At 47.7% G+C, this 23,171-nt stretch overlaps 5 protein-coding genes and 1 non-coding gene across 8 annotated transcripts in view; all 6 read right to left on the bottom strand.

Moving 5' to 3' along the window:
* LOC127199486 (protein S100-A16) overlaps window positions 1-16,174 on the bottom strand; it is a 62,371-nt gene extending 46,197 nt beyond the window's left edge. Inside the window, exon 1 of one of the 2 annotated variants that reach the window (XM_051157607.1) lies at window positions 16,074-16,174. The gene's annotated coding sequence lies outside the window, so the exon portion shown is untranslated. Of the gene's footprint in view, window positions 1-12,246; window positions 12,270-16,073 lie in introns of those variants that run through there. The other variant, XM_051157609.1, reaches the window with a different exon arrangement.
* The window catches only part of LOC127199491 (protein S100-A2), a 284,365-nt gene that overhangs the window by 94,385 nt on the left and 166,809 nt on the right, over window positions 1-23,171 (bottom strand). The gene's annotated exons all lie outside the window — the stretch shown is intronic.
* LOC127199484 (protein S100-A13-like) overlaps window positions 1-23,171 on the bottom strand; it is a 65,521-nt gene that overhangs the window by 27,739 nt on the left and 14,611 nt on the right. The window lies entirely within an intron of this gene.
* The window catches only part of LOC127199489 (protein S100-A14), a 58,453-nt gene that overhangs the window by 31,608 nt on the left and 3,674 nt on the right, over window positions 1-23,171 (bottom strand). The window lies entirely within an intron of this gene.
* LOC127199737 (U6 spliceosomal RNA) lies at window positions 3,676-3,779 on the bottom strand. The gene has a single exon (XR_007832001.1). It is a non-coding gene; the product is annotated as a U6 spliceosomal RNA (small nuclear RNA).
* Window positions 10,955-16,163, bottom strand: LOC127199488 (protein S100-A16). Of its 2 annotated transcripts, none has more exons than XM_051157611.1 (3): window positions 12,247-12,269; window positions 11,456-11,634; window positions 10,955-11,164 (listed from the first exon to the last, which is right to left on the bottom strand). In XM_051157611.1, the coding sequence occupies exons 2-3, from the start codon at window positions 11,606-11,608 to the stop codon at window positions 10,994-10,996; spliced, it is 324 nt and encodes a 107-aa protein (XP_051013568.1). In that variant the 5' UTR covers window positions 11,609-11,634; window positions 12,247-12,269; the 3' UTR covers window positions 10,955-10,993. The 2 variants fall into 2 exon arrangements, with proteins under 2 accessions (XP_051013568.1, XP_051013567.1); XM_051157610.1 differs by lacking the exon at window positions 12,247-12,269 and adding an exon at window positions 16,074-16,163 and having other exon boundaries at window positions 10,956-11,164.

Genomic DNA, 23,171 nt, shown 5'->3' with positions numbered 1-23,171 from the left:
CTTAGAGATTTATAAATGCTGTATCAAAATACAAAGCAGGGTGGTAGTCCCAGCTGGCGTGGAGGCAGAGGCTAGAGCATCCCAAGTTCAAAAGAGCCTGTCTCGAAGTAAAACTTAAAGCCAGGCATGATGGTGCACACCTGTAATCCCAGTATTCACAGAGGCAGAGGCAGGAGGATTTCTGTGAGTTCGAGGCCAGCCTGGTCTACAAATCGAATCCAGGAGAGCCAAGGCTATACAGAGAAACCCTGTCTCAAAAAAAAAAAAAAAAAAAAAAAAAGGTAAAACTTAAGACAAAAAGTGAGGTCATATCTCAGTGGAAAGGTACTGACTTAGCATTTGTGAAGCCCTGGCTTTAATCCTTAGTACAAAAATAGAAGAAAATAGTAGCCAGGTGTAGTGGCATGTGCTCCAAGTGAGTAAAACACACCTGATAAAACAAGTGGGCGCTTCTCAAGGTGACTCACCGTGTGTTCCTGTACAGATAGTGTTTAAGGGATCTCGGTGCCCCACCAAGATACATCTCTAAAGGTTGCTAAGAAACCACTTCCTTTCTCTCTAACTTCACCTAAGGAGTGTAATTTGTAAGGAGGTTAAAAGTTAGAGGTTTTCCCAGTAAGCAAAGTGGTCATGTGCACTTACGAACAGCACCAGCCATGCCTGGGAGGGAGAAGTAATAGAACAATGAAGTCTTACGTCATCCTAACTCCAAGTAAGCCTAGTTACTGTCATCATTGTCACTGATGTCCTCGATGGAGGTGCCTCTGAGAACGCACCATCTGGCCCTGAACACGGGCAACTTATTCATTGCCTTTTGACAAGGCGTATTGTGGAAAACACAGATTGTCTGTAGCCGCCAGGGCCTCCTCGGTGGAGCCTGAAGTCCCTCAGAAGTAGAAGCAGATGCGGAGCCCCCTTCCTCTCCCAGCGTTCTCTCCTCTTCACCATCCCGCCTCAGCTCCTCCCTAGGGAGACTGGGAAGCGCTAAGATTTTTGAGCAGAGGAGGCATGTGACCTAATACACCTTTTTAGAAGGTTCACTTTGAGCTGAACATGGGAGAGCACACCTGTAACCCTGTACTTGGGGTTACAGCAAGTCCAAGGTCTGGGCCAGTCAGGCCTATCAAGTGATGTAGCTCCAAGCAAGGCTGACATCTGGTGCCATATGTAAAATGAGTATGCAGCATCTGGCCTCCATAAAAGGACGACAGGCAATGCTTGCTTTAGCTGAGAAGGGACCACGATTCAGGGTGGTATAATAGTGATTGAGGTGGGTGGTGGAAACTGACTCTGGATGCGTTGGAAAACCAAGCGCCAAGACCTGAAAACAGACTCACCAGGGGATGTGAGGGACGGAAAGGAGCCAGAGGTAGCTCCAGATTTGCATACGACACTGGGGAGAATGGAGTGGGAGTTGGTGCTGAGGCAAGGGGCCATTGGGAGATTGGACTTAATGCATGTTCACTTTGAAATGCCTTTTGACTCTTGGCTTCTTGCGCTGTGTTCTAGTCCCTTGGCAAACACATCCATGTTCAAAACTGAGTTAACATCTTTTTGTTGTTGTTGTTGTTGTTAGTTTTTTGAGAGGGTTTCTCTGTGTAGCCTTGACTAGCCTGGACTTGTTTTATAGACCAGGCTGGCCTCAAACTCACAGAGATCTGCCTGCCTCTGCCTCCCGAGTGCTGGGATTAAAGGCGTGCGCCACCACCTCCCCGCAATGTATTTTTTTAATTTATCTTTATTTTATGTACATTGGTGTTTTGACTATACATATGTCTGTGTGAGGGTATCAGATCCCCTGGAACTGGAATTAATTATAGACAGTTGTGAGCTGCCATGTGGATATTGAGAACTGAACCCAGGTCCTCTGGAAGAACAGCCAGTGTTCTTAACCAGGGAGCCATCTCTCCAGCTCCCTGGGTTAACATCTTGAGTGTCTATTTGATTGACTCTGGAGTCAACTAAGAGACATGCCTCTGGATGAGTCTGAGGGGAGTTCCCAGGAAGATTAGCACTCTTCATCTTATTTTTAGAGACAGGGTCTCTCCTAAACCTGAGCCTCACTGGATCAGCTGGACAGCAAGCCCTAGACATCCTGCTGTGACCATCCCCAGCACTGGCATTACAGACACACACCACCATGCCTGTTTGGATTTGTTTGTGTGCTTGTTCTTAAATACATGGGTTTTGGGGATGAGATTGCCATCCTCCTGTTCATGGAGTAACCACTGGGCTACCACCAGACAGGGACACTCTTGGCTCTCGATTGTAGTGGTACCAATCCACAGAGAGTTAGTAAAAGAAGAGACTTGAGCTGCAGATCTTTGCCGCGTGAATGATGCGCCTTGGGTGAGTTACACACACACACCAAGTCCTGAGCCTCAGTGTTTTCTACTGTGAAACGTCAGCACCGGCTCCTGCCTCACAGGGCTGCCAGAAGGAACAACAAACAAGCCTTGGATTCCAAAAACAAATGTTTGAACTTTTAGTGCTGGACAATATTAGGGTTGTAGTCTTCCAAAAGGGATATTTTTCCCTAGGAATCTAAATGGAAAAACAAAAGCTGACGCAAGGGGCTGGGGAGATGGCTCAGCTGTCAAGGACACTCCCTGGCTGTCTTGTTGCCAGCACCTGCATGATGACTCACAGCCATCTGTAACTCTGGTTCCAGAGGACCCAACATCACTTTCAGGGCCCCACATGCACTAGGTGCACATATGGTGCACGTACATAGACACAGGCGAAACACTTATATACGTAAAAATAAATAAATAAGTCTTGATTGTTGTAAGTGCTGACGTAAGTGTTTTTAGGTATTTTGCCCTCGTGCTACACAATATTCCAGATTCTAAAGAATGACAAGTCAAGTCACTGATGGCTTTGCCGAACACAACTCACTGGACACTAAGGCGGGGCAACATGAGACCTTAACAGAGGGCGCTGGGAAAGGCAGCTTACCAAGGCCTGCTGCTGGTCCTCAGGCCTACCCAGTCTACACTGTCAGCGCTTTTCTCACCCCACACTTCCCAAGGAGCCCTGCATTCTGTTGAGTGACCTGACCTTGTCTTAGCTGTGTTTGGCCCTCTGGGACTTCTCTGGCTTCAGGCCCTGAGGCAAAACCCAGACTGCCACTAAAGTTTCTGGCCTCCAAAAAAACTCAGCTTCCTCCACATAACTCTAGGCTTGAACTTAGACCCTCTAAGAGCAGACTTGTAAACGCCTGGTAATTGTGGGTACAATGATTTAGCCCCAATCCTCAAGAGACTGAGAGTTTAAGGCTAGCCAAGACCTAGAGTGAGAGCCTATGTCAAAACAAGACATGTGGATGGGGGTGGGGGAAGGGCATGATGCCACAAAGATGGAAAGGATTATAAGAGATGAATAACCATATGCCAAAATGGGGGTGGGGTGGCTGATATAGCCAAAATGGCTAGGTTATATGAAGACCCTGTTTCAAAATATGAAAAGAAAATGAGGAGGAAGAGGAAAAGGAAGAAGGAAGCAGCAGCAGCTGGCTGTGGTGATGCTCGTTGCTCACCCATAATTCCTCGGGCAGAGGCAGAAAGGTTGGAGGCTGCCGTGAGAACAAGCAGAACTACACAGCGAGAGCCAGGCTGGGTAAGCTTACATAATAAGACTGTCTCAAAAATGCAAACTAATAGCAAGACATTAAAACAACAGACTGACCATTTCATGAATTCGCATGCCGTCCTTGCGCAGGAGCCACGCTGATCTTCTCTGTGTTATTCCAATCTTAGTACTGGGCTGCTGAAGCAAGCACAGCCCTGAGACATTTTGAAACACACAAGAATAGCACAATTCCATCCTCCTGTTTAAGTGTATTTCTGAACCCATTAAGCAGACCTTCCATGATTTGATCATTATGTATTGCATACACGTGTCAAGTTGACATCGCACCCCACAAAATACATACTGTTATTATATGTTGGAAATAACCAAAATAGAGCATGCCTGTCATCCAGCACTTGGGACATAGAAGCGGAAAGATAACAGAGTTCAAGGTCAACCTCAATTATTACATTTAGCCAGTTCAAGGCTACATGAGAGCCTGTCTGAAAAAAACAAAGCAAATGCACCCCCATAAAAATGTGATAGACAAACAGAAGGAGAGAGCTTGTAAGGGAGGAAAGGGAGTCAGACGAGTGCGAAGTGTCATGGGGAGAGCAGAGGACATGATTCAAGTCAGGGGGGTCGGGGAGGGCACAAAACTAGAGATAGGGTTCTGTTGTACAGCACTTGCTTAACACACCTGAGACTGTAGATTCAGGTCCAGTACCACCCAAAGAGAAGGGGGGAGATTCAGGTCCAGTACCACCCAAAGAGAAGGGGGGAGATTCAGGTCCAGTACCACCCAAAGAGAAGGGGGGAGATTCAGGTCCAGTACCACCCAAAGAGAAGGGGGAAGATTCAGGTCCAGTACCACCCAAAGAGAAGGGGGGAGATTCAGGTCCAGTACCACCCAAAGAGAAGGGGGAAGATTCAGGTCCAGTACCACCCAAAGAGAAGCGGGGAGAAAAGGAAGAGAAGTGTCGACAAAGACATGGAGAAAACTGGAACCTCCGTGCTCTAGGGGCAGGGTTGTAAAATGGTGCAGCTGCTACAGAAAACGGTCTTGAGACTTCACCAAAAATTAAAAGTAGGTCAACAAGACAGCTCATTGGGTTAAGGCTCATGTTGCCAAGACTGGACAACCTGAGATAGATCCTTGGAACGTACATGGTAACAAAAGAGAATCAACTCTTGCAAGTTGTTTTCTGATCTCCACACGTATGTACATACACAATTAAATAAATAACTGATTGAAAGATAGGTAGATAGACAGGTGTTTACATTTTTAAGTTAAAAACAGACATATAATATGACTCAGCATTCCAATTTCTGAGCATATCCAAAAGCACTGAAAACAAAGTATTTGGGTTTCCTCTGTGGTGTGTGTGTGTGTGTGTGTGTGTGTGTGTGTGTGTGTGTGTGTGTGTGTGTTATACATGCATGTATATAGGCACATGTGTGGAGGATCATGGCTGGCATCAAGTGTCTTCCTTGATCACCCTCCTATATATTGAGGCAAGGTTTTTCACTGAGCCCAGTTCTCAAATTATTCCACACAATAGATACAGGTGGAACCTTGACCAAATCATTCTATGAGGCCACAGTCACCCTGATATCCAAACATAAAGACTCAACAAAGAAAGAGAATCACAGGCCAGTTTTACTCATGAACACAGACACAACACATCAAGAAGATCATCCGCCATGATCAGGTAGGCTTCATCCCAGAGACTCAGCGGTGGTCCAATATACAAATGGCAGAAAATGCCATTCACCATATAAAAAAACTGAAAGGAAAAAAACCGCATGATCACCTGATTAGATCTAGAAAAGGCTCTTGACAAAATCCAACACCCTTCCACGATGAAGGTCCTGGAGACATAACAGACACAAGACACATACCTAAATGTAATAAAGGAAACACAGTAAGCCTACAGCCAACATCAAATTAAATGAAGAGAAACACGAAGCAGGTTCACTAAAATCAGGGACAAGACAGGGCTGTCCACTCTCCATATCTATTCAATACAGTGCTTGGAGTTTTAGCTAGAGTTAGCAAGACAACTAAAGGAGATCAAGGGGATACAAATTGAAAAGGGAGAAGTCAGCTGGGCGCGTGGCACACGCTTTTAATCCCAGCACTCGGGAGGCAGAGGCAGGCGGATCGCTGTGAATTCGAGGCCAGCCTGGTCTACAAAGCGAGTCTAAGACAGCCAAGGCTACACAGAGAAACTCTGTCTTGAAAAACGAGAGAGAGAGAGAGAGAGAGAGAGAGAGAGAGAGAGAGAGAGAAGAAGTCAAAATACAGTTATTTGCAGATGATGTGACAGTATATATAAGTGACCCTAAAAATTCCACCAGAGAACTCCTACAGCTCATAAACACTGCCATCAAAGTGGCTGGATACAAGATTAACTTAAAAAAAATTAGTAGCCCTCCTGTATGTAAGTGATAAATTAAGTAAGAAAGAAATCAAGGAAACAAAACCTTTCACAATAGCTTCAAATAATATAAAATATCTTGGGGTAACTCTAACCAAGAACGTGAAAGACTTGTATGGCAAAAACTTCAACTCTTTGAAGAAAAAAAAATTGAAGAAGATATCAGAAGGCAGAAAGATCTCCCATGCTCATAGATCGGCGGGATTAATATAGTAAAAATGGCCATCTTACCAAAAGCAATCTACAGATCCAATGCAATCTCCATTAAATCTCAACACAATTTGTTTGTTTGTTTGTTTGTTTGTTTGTTTGTTGTGGGGGTGCCTGCATGTATGTCTATGCAGCATGTGCATGCAGTGCCTGCAGGGTCCAGATTCCTTGGATCCAGACGTTCAGGCAGTTGTTAGCTGCCATGTGGGTGCTGGGAATTGAACCAGGGTCCTCTAGTGCTCTTAATCAATGAGCCATCTCTCCAACACCCCAACGACAACAACAACATTATTCTTTACAGTCCTTGAAAGGACAATTCTCAATTTCATATGGAAAAACAAAAACCCCAGGATAGCTAAAAACAATCTTGAAAATTAAAAAAATAAAATAAAATAAAAACCTGCAGGAGGTACCACTATCCCTGACTTCAAGCTGTACTACAGAGCTATAATAATAAAAACTCCATGGTCCTGGCATAAAAAGAGATATATTGATCAATGGGATTGAATTTAAGACCCAGCTTAATCCACACATATATGAACACCTGCTTTTTTATAAAGAATCCAGAAACACACACTTTGTGGCAGGGGGAACATCTTTTTCATCTTCAACAAATAGTCCTGGTCAAACTCGATGTCTGCATGTAGAAGAAAGAAAATAAATACATATTCATCACTCTACACAAAACTCAAGTTCAGGTGGATCAAAAACCTCAACATATAAGCAGATACATGAACCTGATGGAAAAGAAAGCAGGAAATGACCTTGAACATTTTGGCAGAACACTGATAATGCAGACACTAAGATCAACAATTAATAAATAGAACCTCATGAAACTGAAAAGCTGCTGTTAGGTGAAGGACACCATCATTCAGACAAAGTGGGAGGCTACAAAATGAGAAAATATGTTTATAATAATTCAATTTTAAAATGGGGCACATATCTAAGCAGAATTCTCAATAGAGGAATCTCAGATAGCTGAGAAACACTTAAAGAACTGTTCAACATCCTGAGTCATCAGGGGAATGCAAGTCAAAACCACTCTGAAATTCCATCATACACCTGACAGAATGAATGTCTTAAAATCAATAACACAAGTGACATCTCATGCTATTGAGAATGTGGAGCAAGGAAAATACTCCTTCATTGCTGGTGGTAGTACAAATTTGTACAGCCAATATCAATGGTTCCTTAAAAAGTTGGGAAGCAGTCTACCTCAAGACCCAGCTATCCCACTGTTGGAAATATCCCCGAAGGACACTCCATCCTACCACAAAGACTCAACTGTGTTCAAGGCATCTTTACTTACAACATCCAAAAACTATAAACAACCTAAATACTACTCAACAGAAGAATGGATAAAGAAAATGTTGTACATTTACACAATGGAGTATTACCCAGCTGTTAAAAAGATGACAACATGAAATTTGCAGGCCAATGATGGAACTGGGGAAAATCTTCCTGAGTGAGACTCACACCCAGAAAGACAAATATGGTATGTACACAAGCTACAATCCATAGAGCCACAGCGGTTAGGTAAAGAAATGGTTCTGGGGGAACACCTGGATCTCCCTAGGGAAGATAGGGAAGGGGAAATTGAATAGATTTTTCAGGTAGACTGGGGGCAGGTGGAAACAAGAGTGGGAGGGATCAGGAGCGGGAGAAGATGGAATAGATGGAGACAACACAGGGAGAGACTGCTGGAATTGGAAAGCACTTGGGGAATGGCGTGGAAACCTAGTGCAGTGAAAACTTCATGGAATTTTTGAGGGTAACTCTCGTGATGAAGGATACAGAGTCTCAACTGGCCATCTTTTGTAGCCAAGCAAGACTTCCAGTCAAGGGGCTAGGATGCATATGGTGGAGTTGTTGGCTGAGGAGATCCCATGGAGATCTGCAAACAATCAAGGCTGAGGTTAGGGCAGAGGGATTCTCTCTGCCAACTGATAGGGGGCACAGTGGGGGAGCATCCACATAGCTCTTTGAACATGGAGAGGTTCAAGCTGGTGCCTGCATGGAGCCTTCACACTTACATTCTAGTCTCTTTGGTGCAGGAAGGTACTCTGCAGGCTACCCAAAGGAAAGTGTGGACACCAACCCGGCCACAAAACCTTTGACCTACAATCTGTCCTGCTTGCATGGTGGCACAGAACTTGTGGGAGTGGCCAACCAATATCTGATTTGAGATTTAACTCAGCAAGAGGGGACCCATGCCTAACACTGCTTGGATGGCCAGGAGCCAGAGACTGGATGTCCCAGAGACCTGGGGTAGAACCAAATATGACCGATCCTAAGAAAAAAAAAATCAATGAAATGAGTCCTAATGATATTCTGCTATACTCGTAGACTGGTGCCTTGTGCAGTCATCATCAAAGAGGCTTCCTCCGACAGCTGATAGGAGCACATGCAAAGGCCCACAGCCAGACACTATGCAGAGAAAGGGTCTAATTGGAGACCTCCACCAGGTCCCTTCCCTCAGAGCTCAGAGAAGCCTGTGGATGTGGGGGCAGAGAGATTGTAGGAGTCAGACGGGATGGAGGACACCAGGAGAAGATGGCCCACTGAATCAACTAAGCAAGGCTCTATGGGCTCACAGAACCTGAACCAGCAAGCACGAGGCACTCGGGGGTCTACACCAGGTCCTCTGTGTATATATTATAGCTTTTAGCTTGGTGGGGTTTTTTGTTGTTGTTGTTGTTGTTGTTAAAGATTTATTTATTTATTTATCATGTATACAGTGCTCTGACTGCATGCACACCTGCAGGCCAGAAGGGGGCATCAGATCACATTATAGATGGATGTGAGCCACCATGTGGTTGCTGGGAATTGAACTCAGGACCTCTGGAGGAGCAAACAGTGCTCTTAACCTCTGAGCCATCTGTCCAGTCCCCTAGCTTGGTGTTTTTTAATGGGACTCCTGGGTGCCAAGAACGAGTAAGACTCTGATTCTTCTGCCTGTTCTTGGGACCCTTTCCTCTGTTGCATGGCTGTGTCCAGGCTCCATGTGAGGGCCTTTATCTTGTCTTGTTGTGTTTTGTTTTGTTGTGTTTGGTTGTTGTCGTCTCTTGGAGGCCTGCTCTTTTCTGGTGGGAGATGGAGGAGGAGTGGATTAGAGGAGAGGAGAAGTAGGGGAGACCTAGGAGTGGAGGGAGAGAAAACTGTAATTGGGATATACTGTATGGAGAGAAGAATCTATTTTCAACAATAAATAAATAGATGGATAAATAAAAATTTTAAATGTTTTTAAAAAGAGGTTATTGTGACACTATGTTGGGAAAGAAAGACCAGCAGACCTTGACACCACCCTGTCCAATGGCACACCAGTTTCAGAAAGCTGAAAAGCCTTAAATGCACTCCAATAAAAGTCTCTGCACCTGGGCCTGGTGTGGTGGCGCACAAGGCACTTGGATCCTGAGTTCAAGGCCAATCTGGTCTGTATAGTGAGTTCCAAGCCAGCCAAGTCTACATAGTGAGACCCTGTATTGAACGAATGAAAGAAAGAAAAGAAGAGAAAAGAAAAGAAAGGAGAAAATAAAACTGTGGGTGACCTTCCACTGTGGGTGCAGGCTGGCTTCCTGGCATGTGCCTATCGAAAGCTCCTCAGTGGAGTAGCAGAGAGATGGAAAGGCTGGCATTGCTCCCAGCAGCTGAAAACTGCTTCCCTTTCCTTCTCTGGCCTCCCACAACCCTCTCCACTTACACCCTGTATCCCCACCCACACCATCTCTGCATCTTAGAATTAGCCTCTGGAGAGGATCTAAGGCCTCCATGCTAAAGACTCAGGCTCAAGACGGAGGCGTCACGGGCCCTTTTACTTAATGATAGTGAGGACTAAAGGACATCTATTATGCACCCAGAAGTTGAACATGAGTCTGAGAATAGCTTATGAGGGCCTTTGGGGATTGTGGCAAACAACAGCATGCTGGGCTATGTATCCCTGGCTGGCCTTGAACTCCGGACTCTTATGCTTTGGCCTAGACTCTAGGATTACTCATGTGCCATCAGGCCCAGTTTAACTTCTGGCTTCTTGTTGTTCTTGTTGCTTTGTTTTCATATGAGGTTTTTCTTAGGAGATTCTCTAGAGCCTCGGGGTCCAGGGCAAAGATCACCAAGGTGAGATAAATTCCCAGAAAGTGTGGAACATATAAAATAATATTTTTTTTAAAAAATCACAAAGGAACCCAGCTAGGAGTTACAAACTCCAATCCAGCGTTTATTTCAGTGGCAGAGCAGAGAGGAGGCTCAACCCAGGTTAGGTCATTCCCAAACAGAGACAGCTGGACAGGAGCCCCTGGGAATGCCTCTCCACCCAACTAAGGGCTTGGGAGGAGGAGAAGAGGATAATACTGGTACTGCCGTTTCCACAGCTGCCACAGCCAGGAGCTGGGAGACCTCAAGCAGCAAGCTGACCTCTAGAGGTCAGGACAGACCCAGAATCAGGCAAGAGTCAGACAAGAACATCAGACATTGCAGGAGTGCGCAGACTCAAGAGATGAAGAAACTCTTGGTGGGCGAGGGGGGTGTCCCAAACAGCATCGACATTCCACAAAGGGGACCCCCTCCCCCAGGGCCTGTAGGCTCTAGGGAACACACTACCACAATAAGAGACACTCACAAAGAGGCCCTGATAGCCCCCACCCCCACCCCCTGTGCTGCTGAGCCAGGGTAGGAACAGGTGAGGAGGGAGAAGGAAAGAAAGAGTCAATAAAAAGCATGGGAAGAACACTGGCAGGGCATCATAGGTCAGGACGGGAAAGGGGCGCATGAGGCCCCTAGCTGCTGCTCTGCTGGCATTCCTGCTGCTCCTGCTGGCGGATGAGGTTGGCCATGGGGCTGGTGATGCCGCCTATCATGGTCCAGTATTCATCAAAGCAGATGCGCCCGTCATGGTTGGCATCGAGGTTCTGGATGAGCTTGTCAGCTGCCTTTCGGTTCCCTGTGTCCTGTGGAAGAACTGGAGTCAGTAAGATCTCGCGATGACCCAGGCAGAGCCCCAGAATCAGACCCAACAGCTACTGCCAGGCCACGAACAAACCTCCATGGTCATGCTAGCAGGGCATGGGGGCGGGAGTGGGGGGCGCGGAGGTCACTGAGCAGGGCACAGGGAGGGGTGGCTGAGAGGACTGAGGGGGGAGACGGGGAGAGCGGCGGGGGGGGGGGACGGTGAGAGGAATGGGGGGGAGATGGGGTGGGGGAGCGGCGGCAACGGGGGGGTGGTGTGGGTGGGTGGGTACCGTCAGCATGTGGTTCAGCTCTCTCTGGAGCATCTTGCGGAAACTGCTCTTGCTGATCTTGTTCTTGACCAGGCTGTGCTTGGATACATATTTATAGAAGTTTTCCACCAGGACAACTACGGCCTTCTCGAGCTCTGTGTAGCAGTCAGCCATCTCCCTGCCTCAGCTCCTCTCTGGGCCTGCGGGACCAGAAAGAGAGAAGATGAGGAGGGACATCACACACAAGGGAGGGGAGGAGGCATGGGATTGCAGAGTGTGGGGGTGACACCCCGGAAGGAGAGCTGTGTAACTAACTCCTCTAATCCAAGTGTTCCCCAGCCAGACTGCCACTGCCGAGACAGGTTCCCCAGGCGCTTCCCCTGCCCTGGGCAGCCCTGCTGCACGTCAGGGCCCTCTGAGAGCAGGAGGCTACAGTGGAGACAGGAGGCAGGCAACTGTGCCCCCAAATACACACCCAGGTCCCCTGTTTTAGGGCGACCATAGTTGTGAAGAGTCAAGGCAGAAAGAACCAGGGGCTTTCATCTTCCACCCTGAGGACTGGCTGAGACCCCAGCTCTAGGCAACAAAGCAGGAACAGGAACGTCAGCCCACCTCAACCCCTAGCACAAGCTCTAAAGCAGTGAGTTCAGGGCCTCCAGCCACCACTGCCCATCTCTAGGAAAGAACAAAGTCTGGCTCTGTCAGATCAGATTTTGTGTGGCTCCTCTCCTGGCCACACCCTGTCACCCTCTCCTCCCTCAAAACCATTCCTAAGTACATATTATGGCCCAGCAACACTCTTTACCCCATACCTAAGGAAAATCCTGGCCCAGTTCTGCCCCAGCTGGAGACAGACTCTGGGCCTCTGGACCGCAGCTGCTGCCTGACAGAGGCCACACACATCACCCCCTCACCCCAGAACAAAAGGCCACTCACAGAAGGCGGATACAGCCTTCTGAATAACAGGATATGAGGGAAGCAGGCGGATCTACTCTGTAAGTCGCCGCCCATGTCCAGAGCCCCTCCAAATCAGCCTGGCAAATCAAAGTCCCCTTCCACCACCCCCCCACCCCGCCCCCAGCACAAGAATGAATTCCTGTTACCCTCACCTAGCTGGTCCCAGGAAGGAGAGATGGACACCAAAGGACACAACCACTGGGCAGGTCTGTGCACCCACAGTCTGATTCAAAAAGGCCTTCTCCTTCGCCAGGCCCCAGCACGCCTCCTGTCCTTACCACCCGCTTTCTACCCCTTGGGTAGATCATGTCTTCTCCCGTGCCCATCACCCTGCATGCTCCTCTCTTCGGCTGACGCCTGCCTGTCACTCTGCCCCTCCCCAAAGTATGCCTGCAGGAAACCTTGCCTTGACCTCTGTCATCTCTATACCCGGACTCCCACAGCCATGTCTGTCTTCACCATGTCAACACCAGCTGGGGCCATTAGCTGGTAGATTAGTCTCTGGCTCTGACCGCTCCATCTATGACGCCACATGGTATCTCTTCATTCTGCGGCTGTCTTTGGAGCCAAATAGCAGAATCTGTAGACCTGGGAGCACGGTCTGCTAACCCTGAGTGTACAGGTGCCCTCCTTTTTAATCTCTGTAGCTTGTCTGGCCCACAGCACCTGCCCTGCTCAGGGGAGATGTTCCAATAGTCCACCTAATGCCAAGTGCCCAAGGCCCCTGACCACCTTTCTACAACATTCAGGCATCTTTTTCTTGAGGAATGGTCAGAACCAGAGGAAGCAGGCCAGGATGCAGGAAGGAAGTGGAGTTGAGAGGGAGAGTGGTCAGGCTGGGGCACCTCTGGGGGGCCTCCTCCCCTCCTTACCCTCCTGGCCACTGTGGTCTGCAGCTGGAAGGACAGCATGCAGAGCCAGACGCATAGGAAGCTATCCTCTTCCCATACTGTTTGTTAGGGCTGTAACAGTGCAGTTAATGTTTGAAAGATGCTGAAGCAAATTCTCTAACATACGCAAATAAGGGAGAAAAAGGCTTTTTTTTTTTTTCTGTCTGCACTGACACCCTTGGGTGGAGGTGAGGATGGCCCATGGCCAGCGTTCCTGGAGATTCTGGAACCTGCCTCAGGAACAGGAAGAGTTGCACTCAGCTCTCTCCCACCGGAGCCTTGAAAGCAAAAGGAGAATCCTGCCCCCACGCCTTACCATCCCAGAGCTGTGCCAAGTGACGAGCTCTGTAGGAAACAGTCAGAGAGAAGAGGAAGAGGTATTGGGACGTGGCGCTTCTGCTACTGCTCTCTGCCAACTCTCCCTCTACCTGCCTTAAGTCTTGTTTCCTCCACCGAGGGAGCTTCCTCCCAGCCGGTCCCTACCTGGCTTCTTGCAGCAGCTGAGCAAACAACTGACAGAGAAACACACACCCAAGAGATGATGCAGCACCTGTCCCAAGAGCACTGGGCCGACCAGAGGCTCAGCTTCAGTGTCCTGGCTTTCCCAGGCCTTCCTCCCAGGGACCCGCCTCCTCCCCAGGTTTTCCTTATAAAATGGATGGCTCTGAGATAAGCATCAGGACGAGCGTGTTTCTGGAGCGATTTCTGAGGACAAAGTATCCAAGTGGGGCAGTCAGGTGTCATTACACCCTTCCTACACCCTCCCCTCAGGGGCAGAAGACAGGCTCAGCTACCTCACCCGTCTCACCCCCATCCTTTAGCTAGTCACGCTTGAGGACCTCCAGGCGTTGAGATGGGGAGGGAAAGCGTACTGTTCTCCCCTCCTAGGCAGAACCTATCCAAGACCTAGTTTCTTCCCAGGCAAGTCTTGGAATGAGAGTTGGGGGTTATGAGGGCATGAGGCACCAATGAACACTGAAGCCTTCTTTTAAAAAAAAAAAAAAAAAAAAAAAAAGCAAAAATAGGGACATCACGTTAAAGGGCTCACTCGCTCCTAAAGAGGCTATCCACCTTGGGCCCCACCCTTCCCCCAATGTTCTCTTAGTCTCTTGGGCTGATTCATCATTGAGCAACCAGGAGGCTTCCAACGCCCGCCCCAACCTCCCCCCAACCCCCCCCCCTACCCGCCTACCTGTGCCTGGCTTGCTGATTTTTCCAAAAGCCCAAATTGCCCTGACCATGGATGGATGGCCCTGGATCTCAGCCACTCCAGCTCCACCCTCCCACCCCCAAGTCTGGTCCCCACTCCTTTTCCAAGAGCCTTCAGTCCACCTTGGTCTGGAGCTCTGAATGTCCACAACACCCTCACGTTCACCCCATGTACACTTAAGCGGTTATTTCCAAATGTCGAATATGTCCCCACCCATCTCTCCTACTCAGGATGCTCCCCCAAAGCCTACAAGATTTTCCATTTTAACTCTGGCGTTCTCTGGGTCCCTCTCATCTGCCCCAAATCCACTTAGTATTTCCCCGTTTGTTTACTCATTCACCAACGGCCTCATCTGCTCACTTTCCACCCGCTCACTAATCCGAGCAGCGACGCAGTCATGCTTTCATTCATTGAGGCTTCCAGGCCCTCCATAGCTAGCTCATTCCTCCCAGCCCCTGTCCACGGGCAGGGCTAGCAGAATAGCTGAATGGGGCTGTAGTCTCTATTTGCAAGACTGTTTGCCCAGGTCTCTCTGCTCCCTCACACTCTTTCCCTGGTGCTGGAGGCTGCTGCTACCTCTGCACCCTCACAGGACATCACACCCCTATATCAACACACAGGAATTCAGTCAGTCCTAATCTGCTTGGGTACCCTATTTATTTGAATTTATTTTAATTTTTCCTCACCTTGTAAATCCGCACGCACACACACACACACACACACACACACACACACACACACACACATACACACACACACACCCCTATCTCTACCCCAGGCCTCCCCAACATTCGCAGGGCTCCTCTCCTGGGTAGAGGCTGAGCCTACCTTAGTGTCCCCCACCTCAACTGGGCTGGGCAGGCAAACACATCTATCTACCTTGCAGGAGGCTCTGGCAGGCAAAGCCAGTCAAGCTGGGACCTGCCTAGATCCTGAGTGGAAAAGCTGCCTCTCTGAAGCTCCCTCCTTTCTCTTTCCCTCTCCCCCTCCATGGGACCTCCCAGCCTTCCCCAGACCCCTCCTAAGAAACACTACCCAGAGCAAATGAGGCCTGCCTCTGGTCCCTGCCTGAGCCCCAGGTGAAGAAGAAGCCACCTCAGCCCCTGCCTCCCTTGCCTGGCGTCTTAGGCTCTCTGGGCCCTGTCTTGGACCCCCGATTAACTTTCCCAGGTCACAGATACCACAGCCCAGTGAGGCCTTTGTCTAGAGTCTGCTGGCCCCTAACACCCACCAAGGCACACTCGCTTCCCTGTTCCGTGCCGCAACAGCTGTGGGCAAGGCCCTGGAATGTTCTGCCCAATGTCCCAATCCCTGGAGATGAGCCAGGTCGGCTGCTTGGCCAGGAAGGGGAGTCCTGCTACCCCCACCTACCCCTCCACAGGTTTCAGGAAACCACCAGGGCTCCTTACTAAGTAACTAGCTTTTGCGGAGAGTTAATAATTACCAAAATCTCCCTGCCCGGTGTCTGCCAGGCACCTCTCCAGGGCTCCCTTCCTTGACCCTTCCCCTGACCGGCCCACCAAGGCTTCAGGGTCCCACCAACAGCCCCAGACTTCCCCCCAGAGGGCCCTGGGGTGCTCACCTGCCTCCTCTGTGTCCACCTCCTCCAGCAGGGCTCTGAGGCCTGAGCTCTGGCACCGACAGCCTAGCAGCTCCTGCTCAGCGGAGCCAGGACTCCTCCCACTGCACTCCCAGAATCTGTCCCACTCCCTCCCTCAGCCTTGCCTGGCTGACTGGCTGTGGGAAGGTAGTGACTGAACTCTTGACTTGGCCTGGGGTTGGGCCCTTGTTAAAGGGATACACACCTTTAAAAAAAAAAAAACCCACCCATCTACCCTCACCCTAGAGGGAGTGGTAGAAGCTGGCACTCCCTTAGCCCCACCCTCCTAACCCCACAGGCTCTAAGCAGACTCCTACCGAGACAGAGGAAAGAAAGGGAGCTCTCATGGCCTGCCCTTCTCACCTCGGTCACTGAGGGCCAGGTTTCAGGGCAACCCCCACAAAGACAAATTCAGTTGGATTACTGCCACAGGACTTCCCTGCTGTTGGGATTAAAGAGCCTAACTCCCGATTTCTGTGACAGAGCAAACACAGCATCTCTTTCTGGTCTCACCTCTCCAGTTCAGACACCCTAAGCTCAGGGATCCACTCCTAAGACCCTCCTGCACAACAGATGCCTCGTCTGCAAATGCCTAACCCTGTACACACCTTTCATGCTGGTGCCCAGGAAACCAGCCAGCTTGACCTCCTTACAGAGGGCTGCAGAGAGGACCCTTTGGCTCACCCCCATAATGACTTCTGTCAGGTGCTGAAGAACACTCTCCACACACACCCCCACACACACCCCAACACTTCTCCTTGACAAATGGCTGAGATGCCTATGATTAGCATATCAAAGGCTATGCCAGGCTCTCTCAGCACCTGTTACAGAGTCCTGCTCTTCTTAACACTTCTCACCACAGCCCCTACCTCTCCAGCATGGGTGGCGGAGGTGGGGGCTGAGGGGGCAGCGGGGACACACAACCAGCTTCCCAGCCATTTTGGCCAGTCTCCTGGTTTCTGGTTGTCCTTTCGGCTTCTGTCTTGGTCCTGCACTCTTGGCTCCTGTTCCCACCTCCTACCCACCTCTCCTCTTCATCTCACAACCCCACCCCACCCCCTCCTCTCATGGCCCGGTCTGTTCTGCTGCCATGTTCAGTTGTCTGGACTCTTCCAGATGCTTCTGGCTATACTCTCTCATATTTACCCATACTAGGAGCAGCCATGTCCCAGTCTTCATTCATCTGGCCTTCGAAACCCAAAACCCGGGAGCCTTTATCTGAGCGTCCTTCCAAGCTGCTCAACCTCTCTCTCTCCTGACAGGACTGTTAGGAGATCCGTTGCTCATTTGACTCTCCTAAAGAGCTTATGGACCATGGATTGCTGCCACCCACCAAGTTTGACTCCAAATCCTAGAGTCTGCCTCTTCAGCCGTTTCTTTCCTCCAGCTGCTCTAACCATTCAACTGTCTTTGTCTACTCAGGAGGCCTGCTGCACCTTCCAGGGCACCCAGCAGCACTTGGGCGCTTGCTCCTCTCCCTCTCTTGGAACCCTCTCTTTCCCCAAAAGCCTCTCCCAGGGTTCCCCTTCGGCTGTTCTCCTCCTCTGCCTGCTCTAACCACTCAACTCTCCTCCTCTACTGAGTCATTGTCACCCCCAGAGCTGCCTGCTTTGTCTACTATTGACTACAAAAGCCACAGGAGTGTGCCCCAAAGCTCCTCCTACCCTGCTGGTGCCTGTCACCTCTCTGATTTGGCACATTTCTCTCTGACATGGCTATCAGTTCAGTGGAGGATGCCCCAGAGTGAAAACCTTGACACCTTGCAGAAGAAGAGGAAGTAACATCTGCTCCCTTTTCTCTCAGCTCCTTCCTGTAGCTTCCTCACCTCCCCTGGGAACAGCCGGGGGCTTCCTCCTGCCCTCCTAGACTCTATGAAAGGGAATCCTCCCTTATGCAGAGCTTCTGTTTGTGACCCTTGTCCTAACCTTCTGTCTCTCGGCTCTTTCCTGAGAATCCCATTGCTTTCTTATGCCCTTCTGGGCTCTAACTTTCCTACAACACCTCCTGGGTCTTATATGACTCTTTATTTCCTTCTTCCTCGAACTCAGAGATTACATTAAACCTCCTTTCTTACTGAAAACAGCTTGGCCTCAGTACAGCTCAATCAATGGCCAAAACTTGACTCACTCAATTTCAAACCTTTTCATAAGGTAACAACCTCTCTGCACAAACACATGAGCCCCAAATCTCTTTATAGCTAAACTTTCTCTGCTGTACACTTCCAAAGGTCTCTTATCTCTAAGGTTTATCTACTTTTACTCTTTAAAAATCCATTTATCTCGCCGGGCAGCGGTGGCGCACGCCTTTAATCCCAGCATTTGGGAGGCAGAGGCAGGCGGATCGCTGTGAGTTCGAGGCCAGCCTGGACTATAAAGTGAGTCCAGATAGCCAAGGTTACACAGAGAAACCTTGTCTCAAAAAACAAACAAAACAAAACAAAAATCCATTATCTCTCCTATTTCTTTGCTCTCTTCTCCCAGAAGCTCTAAGACTATGCTGTAAACTACTCAGAATTTATAAATTCATTGGGTATGGTGGAAACTGTAACAAAGCCAGCCATGGTGGCCCACGCCTTTAATCCCAGCACTCAGGAGACAGAGGCAGACAGATCTCTGTGAGTTCAAGGCCAGCCTGGTCTACAAAGAGAGTCCAGACCTACCAAGGCTACACAGAAAAACCTTGTCTCAAAAAACAAAAAACAACAACAAAATCTCTAACAGTAGACGAAAGAGTCCACTGTGTGACATACTGCAGCTTCACAACAAGATGAATCATTCTGTTTGTTGCTTTGGTTTTGGTTTTGATTTTTGAGGAAGGGGAAGGTTGCAAGGGTGAAGGGCAGATATGAAAGAATGGGGAGATGAGTAGAATTGGGGTGCATGATGTGAAATTCACAAAGAATCAATTAAAAGTTTTTAATCTGTAACAGAACTTAACTTAAAGCTTATAACAAAAGGCTTATAGTTAAAAATCTATACATAGGTAATCTCTTAATTTTCTATAACATATTATACATATAGATGATTCAATTCTTGTTTAGAATATACTATATATCTAACTTGGACCCAGTTTAACTTGTTTAAAGAAAACATAGGTCTACTAGAAAAATCGGTGTCTTTAAATAGCCTTGAGCAGGGCATGGTGGCACACGCCTGTAATCCTAGCACTCAGGAGGCAGAGGCAGGAGGATCCTCCCTGTGAGTTCAAGGCCAGCCTGTTCTACAAAGTAAATCCTGGACAGCCAGGGCTCTGTTACACAGAGAAACCCTGTCTCAAAAAACCAAAAAAATAAAAATAAAGAAAAAATAAATGGCAGCCATGTAGTTCACCTTCCTCTTGGCTGATAACCTCATCAGGATGAAAGCCACCATGTGGCTGGCAGCCGTCTTTACTAAGGTTAAAAGAGAGCACATTCCATGTAACTTGACCGCCATCTTGAATAAGATGACCTCGTGGTATAAGCCAACTAAGGCAACCATCATGGAACTTCTTAGTCGTACTGAGCCCTCTGATAATCATTGTAACTCCTTCCTTTTTTCTTTTTGTTTGTTTGTTTGTTTGTTTCCAGATATGGTTTCTCTGTGAAACCCTGGCTGTCCTGGACTCGATTTGTAGACCAGGCTCGTGCAGTGGATGTAAACATGTTTTTGTTTTGATCCCAAGTGTGAGATAGGGAGCAGACTTGTGAGAGAACAGGTGATGTTTATCCACTAGAAGACAAACCACTTCTTGGGGGTCTTGGGTTTTGCCAGCTGAAGAACATCCTAGTACAGACTCTCAGAGGAGACATATATATGAGCCCAAAACAAGAGGCTGGGTTTTTGGTTTTTTTTTTTTTTTTTCCGTCTTGGTATTACTTGGCTGTTCATTGTTCTACTTCGAGAGGCTCCTAGAGAGAACCACTCCAGGGAAGGCTTCAAGGCTTTGGGCTCAGGCTGAGGCTCCAGGTTCCGATTGCTGCAGGTTCCAGCAACTTTGGTGGAATTGCTACTCTGCTGAAATCCTGCTGACTAGGCCAGGGAATCGCTCCCAGGAACTGATACCCAGAAGGTCTCATTCTTGTTTTTCCTTAATCTCCTTTTCTTCCTGTTTAGGGTAGTTGAGTTGTAAAGGAGATACATTCGTTTAATAAGTTCAAAATACAGTATAACTGTTAAGGAAACTGAGCTTATGGGTTGGCCTCGAACTCCTATCGATCTACCTGCCTCTGCCTCCTGAGCGCTGGGATTAAAGGCGTGCGCCACCACACCCAGCTTGTAACTCCTTCTTAGACTAAGAAGGCAACAGCAAGTCTCCAAAATCTTCTGGATTAGGATGGATTTTTTGTATGATGATAAATTCCTAAGGTTATAAACATCTACTCAGGTTAACAGAAACTGACTTAGAGATGCATGTCTGACCATGTGTCTTTGCTAAGTGTTTAACACCAGGCTTCTAGAACATTTAAACAATTAACAGCATGTTTGATAAATAGTGTATATTTAATAACTAAGGTTTAGAATTTCCTAAAGTCTACGCAGGTTAACAATAACTGTCTTAAAGACATATGTCTAGCCTTTTTGTCTTTACTAAGCTTTAGCTACTTGAATAAACTGAGGATTGCAAGAATCTGTGATATTCTGTAATCATTCACTATAAAAAGTTCAAGAAAATAAGGTACCAAATCCCTCTGTGGACTGTACTTTTTATGATTTAAAATTTTATGTTCACGCTAGATCTTCAATTAAATCCTCACTTCCAATTTTTTTTTTTCAACTTCGATTCTTAAGGCTCAAACTTTACAGGGATGAGTTTGTAAAATTCTGGTCTTGTGAAAGGTACTAACTTAGGCTGGAGGGGCAGGACAATGATTAAGAGCACTGGCTGCTCTTTCAGAGGACCCAGGTTCAACGCCCAGCACCCACAGGGCAGCTCACAACTACTCTCATACAGACATACATGCAGGCAAAACACTATTTATTGTACATAATAAAAATAAACATTTTGAAAGGTACTAACTTTTTTGTAAACTGTTAGTGATTATTAAGACATGCAAGTTAATGGTCAGCCACCTTATATAACGATCAAATTCTTTAATGTGCTCAGCACCAGATGCACAGTCAGGCTAAGTACAATGTAACTTATTTACAGGGACAAGCCTTATTTAGCTTCCTGCAGGCGGCTCTCTGTGAGTTCGAGACCAGCCTGCTCTACAAAGCAAGTCCAGGACAGCCAGGTCTATCACACAGAGAAACTCTGTCTTGAAAAACTAAAAATAAATAAATAAATAAATAATGGTCCTCAAACTCAGAGACCTGATAAATATGGCATTTAAAACGTTTAATGAAAACCGCTTCCTGTGTAGACAGAACTGCAAGCTCCTAGAAGTGACCCTAAGGTCCCCAAAGAAGATAATGGGGCCCAGATGACTACCGGGATTGTGGTAGTGCTAACCACTGGGGGAAGAACTGCCCCATCCCCCACCTGCCACCAGGGATCTGCCCAAACAACGGGCACTGTTGGTTTGACTGCCCTACTCTGCCTAGTCAGGGTATGCCAGCTTTCCCAAGTTCCTCCTCTATAGAAAAATCTCTCAGAGCTGTCTAGTCTGGCAACCAAACAAAGGCCAATGCTGTCCTGTGTGGTAGCCAGGGACCAACTTCTCCTACCCACAACAAAGCCATTGAGACCACCACAGGGAGCCCGAGGTAACCATGGAGGTAGTCCAGAAGGCTCTGTCAGTTTATTTGATACGTAGGCCATTTGGATCTTACTCCCTGCTGGAATGTATCCCTCTCAACTCTCTGGTGACTAACTATGGCTTTATGTTAGCAGCAGCAAGCAAATCAACCCATGCCCTGCTTGGCCAGTCCATTTCATAGGCTAAGTAAAAATCAGGCCTCCCTTGTTTCTAGAGCTGTGGGATCTCCTGCTGAGAAAGGCAGACACACAGAGACACAGATACCTTGTTGGCAGACTTAACACTGAAAAAGGGAAACTCACAAAACAGGTTTCAATGTACTTTTTACTATTCCTTTATTTAAAGGAACTTGTTTTACAGTGACTGCTCTCAGTAACCAACCGCCTGCGTCTTGGGTAAATGATTGGATGGAGGAAAAGGTTTGAGGTTGATGAAAAGTTGTAAGGATCTGAGGAAGTAATTTGAGGTATGTAAGTGCACGTTGTAAAGGTCTGAGAATGTGAAAGCTTAAGTAAATTGTGAGGCTCTGAGAAGGTGTTTTAAGGTATGTAACTGCAACTTGTAAGGGTATAAGAAAGTGATTTAAGGTATGTGAAAAATGAGAAGTGATTCTTATTTCTTTCCCTCTCCATGCTGTTGTTACATAAAGACTTGAAGCTGGGTGTTCGAGGAGCACGCCTTTAATCCCGGCCCTCAGGAGGCAAGGGCAGGCAGATGGATCTCTGTGAGTTTGAAGCCAGCCTGGTCTACAGACCTAGTTCCAGGACACCCAGGGCTGCACAGAGAAATGCTGTTTTGAAAACCAAACAAAAAAGACTTCCAAAGTTCAGAGTTTTAACATTAACCAGTGGGGTTCTTACACTCTATTAGCGTAGCTCTGGTAAGCACTGACTACTATTGTTATGTCATAAGTCACAAGCTCAAGATTCTAAATTCCTTTTGGTTGTTTTCTAAGTATGGACCTCAAGGGTTTCTCATTGTGCTGAAAACGTCTGTTCAATCCTTATATACATAGTTTTCTGGATAGAGGACACTGTTCAGCTTCTAGCCTGGGATCATTGTTTGGGGATCCCCAGCTTTTACTATGACTCAAAGGCATGAGTCATCGGCTTTTTCTACAACGTGGATCTCAGCACAGATCACAAAAGAGTGATAACGCTAATGGATCTAGAACAATTTTTGTAAACTTAAAGGATTCTTGTAAGCCTCAGGAAGTCATGAGACTTAGACCCACCTCTCACAGGTCGAGCAGACTGCAGAGAAGTATGCCTGTCAATCAGCAGCCTAAGATTCCCGCCTGCCTATTCCTGAGGGTGGGATCTCCCCCGCTCCCCTGGCCTTGGGGCTCCCCACATCCCCCTGCAACTGCCAGGACTGAGAAGTTTCAAATGTATAGCCAA

Source organism: Acomys russatus, chromosome 15 (assembly GCF_903995435.1).
Source record: "Acomys russatus chromosome 15, mAcoRus1.1, whole genome shotgun sequence".
NCBI lineage: Eukaryota > Metazoa > Chordata > Mammalia > Rodentia > Muridae > Acomys > Acomys russatus.
Note: the sequence above shows the minus strand (reverse complement) of the source record. Positions and strands in the feature narration are given on the sequence as shown.

Bases quoted from the DNA above. Each gene is read 5' to 3' on its own strand.
- LOC127199488 (XM_051157610.1), bottom strand. From the start codon at position 11,608: ATGGCTGACTGCTACACAGAGCTCGAGAAGGCCGTAGTTGTCCTGGTG. The intron at 11,165-11,455 runs GTACCCACCCAC...GTTCTTCCACAG, and splicing joins AGCTGAACCACATGCTGACG to GACACAGGGAACCGAAAGGC.